The following is a 7922-nucleotide window of genomic DNA, read 5'->3' on the forward strand; positions in this document are numbered from 1 at the left end:
TTTCTTTTGGGGCTTCATCTAGGATTGTGTGAACATGCCTCTGCTACCAGCAGACCTGCCTGAATTAAGAAACCAGATTGAAGTAGCTGTTGCTACAATCACTGAAGACACTTAAGGTTTGGTAAGAACCCAGCTATAGACTTGACATGTGCCGTATGACAAATGGTGCTCACATTGAACATTTATAAGGTTCTTGATAAAACTGAATTGCTCTTTCATCTGACATCATTTATAACTATAAGTTTAATATATTAAAGATTTTCAAGTGTTAAAACTCCAATATTCATTTATAAATACCCTGTATTATGTCTCTCAACTGTTCAGAAGTTTATGGGGAAAGTAAACGAGTCGTAATGAACAGGAACTGAGCTCAATCAGAAAAACACAGAAACAAACAGCAAAACATCGTCTTTTTTTTAAATTACATCTCAAAAACATTCAGCTGTTTAGAACACTTATAAAAAAATGAAAGGGCATAAAGAACCCAATAATAAGGATGGTGTTCTCTTTTTGTATCTCCAATAATTTGAAGTACTCACTTGAGCTTCTCAGCACACCAATATGCAGTCTGGAATTTAAAAAATGCATGCAACATGCTGTGAAAAATGACCTGGATCATAAGCTGTAGCATCTGTAGTTGCCAGCCATTTCATATCTCATGATCCACAAGTAATTATTGTGTAAGATCAATGGATCCATACCAAATGGGACACTGGACACTAATAAGATGACAGTGGTTGAATTTATTGAGAAAATGGGAATAAAAATTTGGAATCTGTCATACCAACAATACATTGCCAAACTTGAAAGCTTGCATCTTAAAGCCCTTAAATGTGATCTAGAGAGAGACAAGCATATTATTCTAATAGAATTTGACAAAAATTATTCATTCAGGATGCAGTGCAAAGCTTCCACTGGGAAAATAAAGCAACTATTGTCCATTTTGCCAATATTAGAAGATCGAAGCTATGAGTTTTTGCATTGTCGAAGATTGTCCTGACAAGACATGAGTACTGTTAATGTTTTTATCAAAGGTATATATGTAAATACACAGTTTGCTCATATTTCTCACATCCTTTATTTCAGAAATGGCTCCAGTGCCCAATACAAAATTTTCTCAAATTGTGCCAGCAAGTCTTGAAAAGGCACCTTGTGATGGGACTGAAGGTACAATCAACTGATTAACAGAAAGAGCAAGCTTGCAATGGTCAGTTAATAAGGCAGATTCTTGTGCTATACATCTGCTTTACTTCTGCACTGAGAGCATTAATGCCATTACTTTTCCTCTCATCAGTCAAGAAAAGACTGAACAAAATAATGGGTCCAAACTGGTGCCAGAGACAGGGATTCATCTGACATTATTCTGAATGTCTTGTCTAGAAATTATTACAAGCATATGGAGAACCAGCTCGTAAAGGTAACATCTTAGACAATCCAGCAACACACCCACCATGGTTTAACAGCCATGTTAGAATATTGCTCCATAAACAAAGAACTTCATCTCAGATTCAGTGTAAGTCAAAACCTAGTCGCTAAACTAAAACTGAACAAAATGAAAATGAGTAAGGAGAGCAGTTAGAGAAGTATTTAATTGCTGAAAGTAAAATTTTGTCAACTGATCTGAGTAAAAACTCTAAGAGGTTTTGGTCTTACATAAAATGAGTAAGCCGTTTGAAATCATTTACTCAATCACTCAGACTATGCTAGCACCAAAATAGACGATAACAGACAGAAGGCAAAAATATTGAATTCGATCTACCGAAATCTTTTCACAGCAGACGATCATAACACAGTCCCTTCTTTCAATCGTCGTATGAATGTCAGATATAGAGATAAGTCTGTTATTAGGTTATCTGTCTTGAGCTGACTGCAATGTAATTAAAAACAATTAAACCAGATGCGTTTCGCTTATATTTACAAAACATCTTCCGTGGTATTCTGTAAATTGGATACACACATTTGTACAGTTATTTATTTATTTTTGATTCTTTTAGGTTAAAAACAGCATTTTCTTTATAAAGTTGATCTGCAAGCTACTTAAGGTGTTTCTTTACATAATCTGCTGCTTCCCCTCTTGCTAGCAGTGGTTGGTGTCGTCAGGCTTCATTTCACATCTGCACTTGGCAGTTTTGGCATTTTGCATAATTTCCTGCACTGCACTATTTACAATTGACTTTCTTAACTGTTTTTCATTCATCACTGCCACAGTGTTTATGCCTACTCGTTTGTTTTTGTAGACATTGTGAGTGTAGCCAAAGTACAAAAATATTTTGTGTGTGTCATACACACACACATATATATATATTTCCCTCGTGGAATGTTTCCTTCTATTATAACTATATATATATAAACAAAGATGATGTGACTTACCAAATGAAAGTGCTGGCAGGTCGACAGACACACAAACGAACACAAACATACACACAAAATTCAAGCTTTCGCAACAAACTGTTGCCTCATCAGGAAAGAGGGAAGGAGAGGGAAAGACGAAAGGATGTGGGTTTTAAGGGAGAGGGTAAGGAGTCATTCCAGTCCCGGGAGCGGAAAGACTTACCTTAGGGGGAAAAAAGAACGGGTATACACTCGCGCGCGCACACACACACACACACACACATCCATCCACACATATACAGACGCAAGCAGACATGATCCACCAAACAAACTATGGGATCTACGCCAAATCGTCGTTGAGGAGTGGGAAAATCTGCACCAACAGTGCCTTGATGAACTTGTGGATAGTACGCCATGACAAAGACAGGCATGTATCAATGCAAGAGGATGTGCTACAGGGTATTGGAGGTACTAGTGTGTACAGTCATCTGGACCACCACCTTTGAAGGTCTCACTATATGGTGGTACAACATGCAATATGTAGTTTTCATGAGCAACAACAAGGGTGGAAATTATGTTTATGTTGATCTCTATTCCAATTTTCTGTATAGGTTCTAGAACTCTCAGAACTGAGGTGATGCAAAACTTCTTTTATAGTCCACAGGTGTCTTGGTGTCTTTGGTTACAACTACAGGTCTGGTGAAAGCCCATAAGAATTCCCACATAGCATACTATTGACCCCATCTGTCTGCATCTGCACTGTGATGCACGTTTCGAGCAATCACCTGAATGACTGCGTGCACCTTGGCTGACTTTTGAGCCAGTGTAGATATGCAACATGATTACCAGACCAGGCAATATGTTTACATTGATCCATGGTCCTATCTGCATGATTCTGTGCCCACTACAATAGTAATGGTAATTGACAATGTGTCGGGTTCTTTGGCCGATTTCTGATGATTTGCCAGCAGAAGTGGATGGCATTGTCAAAGCTTCACCCTCCATTGCTAGTGGTCTGACAATGCCAGCTATTTGTGATGGTGAAAAATCAGAAGAACCATCAGACAAACATCAGCCAAAGAACCCGAGACACAATCCAACAGACAGTTTGTAAACAAGTGGCCACAAGAAACTTAATTTTGAACGGACAATAATATTGGGTCAACATGGAAACATATAACCTGACTCTTTTCACATCGATGAATACTTTCACTTTATGATTGTGTTTCCAAAACACTGTGTATGAATGAACTAACATGACTTCAGTTTGTCAGCAGCATAAGTATCACAGATGACTAGAGATGCAGTTTGGAGTAACTTTATCCCTGTGACGTTATAAACTGCTTCAATAAGTCAAAGTATCCTCCCTTATGTTGGAAAAACAATGTGAATGAACAGACAAATGATGCCAACAGCTTATATCTCCATAAGTCTAAGCTCAATTATCTTAATCCAGTAAATATCGACAGGCATTGGATACTTCTAGATATGAAATTGACTGGATATGTAAAATAGTACGTTCTTCACAGCATTAACCAAGATGTCTGTCATATTTGTCACATACAAATGCTAATATATCAGGCTTCAAATAAAATGACTGTCAAATAGTGTGCAATTAACAATGCTATCTTCAATTTTAGTGTGCTACATGTCCCATCCACAGTCCATTTATGTGTGAAAGGGCGAAAATTATCGTTGAGATAGTTTTATTATTGGTCCAGGGCACGTGTGTGGCTATATTTAGCAGCCAGCGAATTTCTAGTGTATTTCAGAAATATAATATCGCTTCACAAATTTCCATTTGTTAATATTGGGACATTTTCAGCATAATCCCATAACACGCAAACATATCATAAAATGAAAACTAGTAGATCAAGAATATGTCAGTGGGGCTGTATGATGACTGTGATTCAAATTGACTTTCATTTCTCACTTACAGCTTTTACACCACGCACTTCTGTTATCTTACCTCTGTTAAACGTTACCATTATCGGAATAAAAAGTATGTTACGTGTATCAGGAAGAGTTTTATCATGCCTTGGCGAAAGGTAACTCAGCAATCAGGATGCTGGAAGCTTTAAGTTTAAATGGTGCTACGTATATACATATATCATGCACCCCAAGCGCTTCAACGGGGCCAGTTCAGAGTATTGGATAAACACCCCGAGTACGATGTACGGAAGGACCCCACTGATAACGGACTACTCTGATTCGAGATCTCAAAATTTCTTAAATCAAATGTGCTCACATTTTTATCATTTCAACTTCGTCTTCTTCCATAGTTCTTATTTTCACCTCTGGCAATGTCACGATGGGTTCAAAATGTGGATCATGTTCCTGCACTGCCTCATCGGGTGCTGTCTCCTCGGTTGTTTCCTTATGGTCTCCCTGGGGACAAGACGCCGAAACACGAAAATTCAGTGTACGGTTTTTTTTGTGATACATACATTGGACCGTAAACGATTAGTTTATTATGATTTTAGCTGCTCAAAGCTAATATTCTACAGGATGGCATAATACATACGTGGTCCTCAGACATACTAAATGTTTTGAATCGCGTCCACACACAACTTCTCAAACACAATTGCCGCCAGCACACACAAAACTCACTCAAACGATGCCAAAGATTGTCTGCTAAGACCAGAGATAATTTCGTCTCCGATGTACTAACCAAAGAAAAATAATCTCCCTCTGATATTAAACCAAGCAGTGTATAGCTTTTTCGGCGGAAACTGATTACAAAGTATTCAATATGACAGTTTCTTGTGTAGGTCTAATGTCATGCACACAAAGAGAGGTAGGAGGTAATAAAACTAAAAACAAAGGCAATGTCTCAAGGGTTCATCGTATTAAGTCAACTAAAAGACGCTTTTGGATGCTACATTGGGTTTTATTAAAGCGTAACTTACGAACTTGCAGAAACTAACAAACGACAAAAATGCAAAGCGTCATCTCTAAATCCAAAGAGAAAATGTAATGTAAAACTGAGTCTCTTCCAAACCCCACAAAAATACATTGTGCGGTTTATTCTGCCAGCGGCGATTCCCACACAGTCTCTCTGCGGAAGAGCGGAGCTCCAGGAACGTTTGGGTACGTGTACAGAACACGTGGACCAGCTCTTGTGCAAAATATCGGAGTCCCCTCTGGGTTTGCTTATCGTGTTGAGGTTTGCGTTTACTGTTCTTGATCTGTTCCTTTTTTCCGTTCCGCCGCTGTGGACATGGTTTCCCCCTTCTTTTCCTGAATCATTTTGTAGCCCAATGGTAATAAATATGCGGGCTTTACTAGTCCTAGGGAACTTTTCTGCCATTGCACTATATTTGGCTTGTATGTTCGTCTCGTTTTAGGACTGTATTGTCTGGCATACAGTGATTACAGAGGGGGACATACCGTGTCTGTTCTCAACATTACACGCGAGCATGTACTTAGATCTTCGTGCACAAAAACTTATGTTCCCCAAGCTGTGACGCTGGTGATAGATGCAGCTTGGATGTTTGGTTTTGCACTTGTTCTAACAAGTATGGAAGATTGATCACTTTCAGTTCTGACTGTGTCAAAAAAATTCTGATGGTAGGCGTAAGGTCTCCCTGTATACCACTTCTGCTGTGAAGCTTCTGTATCTTGCTTATATGTAATGTAGAGGCCTTGCAATACCACGAGAAGTGCAGAGGTCCAGCTATCTTCGTGACACATGATCGCAGCTTTCAATGTTCTGTGCCAGTGTTTCACTATTTCATTACTTGCCAGGTAGTATATAGTTGTATGATGATGTCAGAACCCTCACAGATTAGTCAGTTTTAGGAATAGTGTCAATCCCGGACTGTGGTAACAAGTAACAGACAGCTGAAACGTGCTACCCACGTTGCTAAAAAAATTTTTTGCCACCATCTCTGCCATCAGACCTTTGATTGGGACTACCTTCGCTGATCGAGTATATTGGTTGTGTAACATCCACGAGATAAATTTTAGCTACAGTGCGACGAGAGGAAATTATGCCTCTAACAGTTATAAACATTATCTATCCGACATATGAAAAAACAGTGAAAACGATGATAAATATTAATTATTTATATAATATTTTATGATGTAATTGGACATATCGATATGTATCATACAAAGACAATGATAATTGTAAATTCCTTTTATGATCCTCGTTTGTCTTCTTTTGTTTTTACCTTTGTTGGATGGGTTTTGTAGGTTGCGGATGCATATCAAACTGAGGTCTGTTAAGAAGTTGTAATTATTTGTTAATTATTACTTGAGAATAGAGTTCATTCTTATTATAAATATGAGTGAATAATTATTTGTAACTTTAATTCCTCACTCAATAAGCATTATCTGTGTTAATTATTTCTTTCCATTGCAAGGAGCCCAGCCATTGATGATAGCGATTTGTATCGTGTTTTTTTGTCTGTGTTTTCCTTAGACAAAAATCAAATGTTTGTTTGATGAAGTCTAAATAGTGCACAATACGAAAGTAAAGTTTAATAATCATTTCAAATACTTATGTTATTTGCTCTAACAATAGAAATTCTCTATCAATTGTCTGCCGCCATCTTAACAATTATCTCAGTGGCAAATTCAAATTACTCAACTCTGCAGACATAAATGCCGAAGGTAATACAAATGTGTAAAAAGAAATGTGCACCGGTGGTCCCAAAATCATTTTAATGAAAATAATTCGAATCAGATTGGTTCTTTAAAAACAGTGCTCATTGTACAATCGTTATAACAAACTTTTCTAGCTAATGTATGGAGCCGCAATTAATTACGCACGAGTTGTGAAGAATATTATTTCAGGTAACATACATCAGTGTTGTGCGTGGCTGATATTCAGTGGTTTTAATGATCATTTTGCTGAAGATAACTGTTTCCATCATAATAAATAGTTGTATAGAATCTGTTGTATGAACTGTGACTTAGTGACAATTACACAACTTAGAGACAAACTTTAACACAATGTTAACTTGGATTCCTTTAGCAAGTAGACCAAATCTTTAGACAGGATAAAAATTATTTAGTAATTACTCAATGTAATAAAATAAGATTATCATTTTCATTTACAAATTAATAAAATACCAAACCACCGATTAACACAGCGAACGCCACACTGATGCCCAACGTGGGGCCACCAATGCACATTTATTCATTGTAACAATTGAAATTGTGATCTGTTACAGGTACGGGGTACCAAAACAAACTATTAATCATTGTATATTTACTTGTTTCATGAGCATTGACATCTTCCTACCAAACTACTGTACGAATCTGCATCTGCACTGATGTGAGACACAGGAGTAACTTGATATAAGCAGTGCAGCCCTATACTCTCAATCAACACAGGTAGGAACAGATGTTCATCTTCTGTAATTACACAGAAAAGAAAAGTTCGCTGTAGGTATTAAAATCCATGGAGAAGAAATAAAAACTTTGAGGTTCGCTGATGACATTGTAATTCTGTCAGAGACAGCAAAGGACATGGAAGAGAAGCTGAACGGAATGGACAGTCTTGAAAGGAGGGTATAAGATGAACATCAACAAAAGCAAAACGAAGATAATGCAATGTAGTCGAGTTAAGTCGGGTGATGCTG

At 37.6% G+C, this 7922-nt stretch overlaps 1 protein-coding gene across 1 annotated transcript in view; it reads right to left on the reverse strand.

Moving 5' to 3' along the window:
• LOC126100894 (ran-specific GTPase-activating protein-like) overlaps positions 1–4958 on the reverse strand; it is a 32712-nt gene extending 27754 nt beyond the window's left edge. Inside the window, exons 1-2 of the mRNA XM_049911561.1 lie at positions 4856–4958; positions 4580–4719 (exon numbers count right to left, since the gene is read on the reverse strand). Coding sequence (XP_049767518.1) covers positions 4580–4719; positions 4856–4870 — 155 coding nt within the window. The 5' untranslated portion in view covers positions 4871–4958. The remainder of the gene's footprint in view (positions 1–4579; positions 4720–4855) is intronic.
• Positions 4959–7922: the final 2964 nt, after the last annotated feature.

Source organism: Schistocerca cancellata, chromosome 9, assembly GCF_023864275.1.
Source record: "Schistocerca cancellata isolate TAMUIC-IGC-003103 chromosome 9, iqSchCanc2.1, whole genome shotgun sequence".
NCBI classification, from domain to species: Eukaryota; Metazoa; Arthropoda; class Insecta; order Orthoptera; family Acrididae; genus Schistocerca; species Schistocerca cancellata.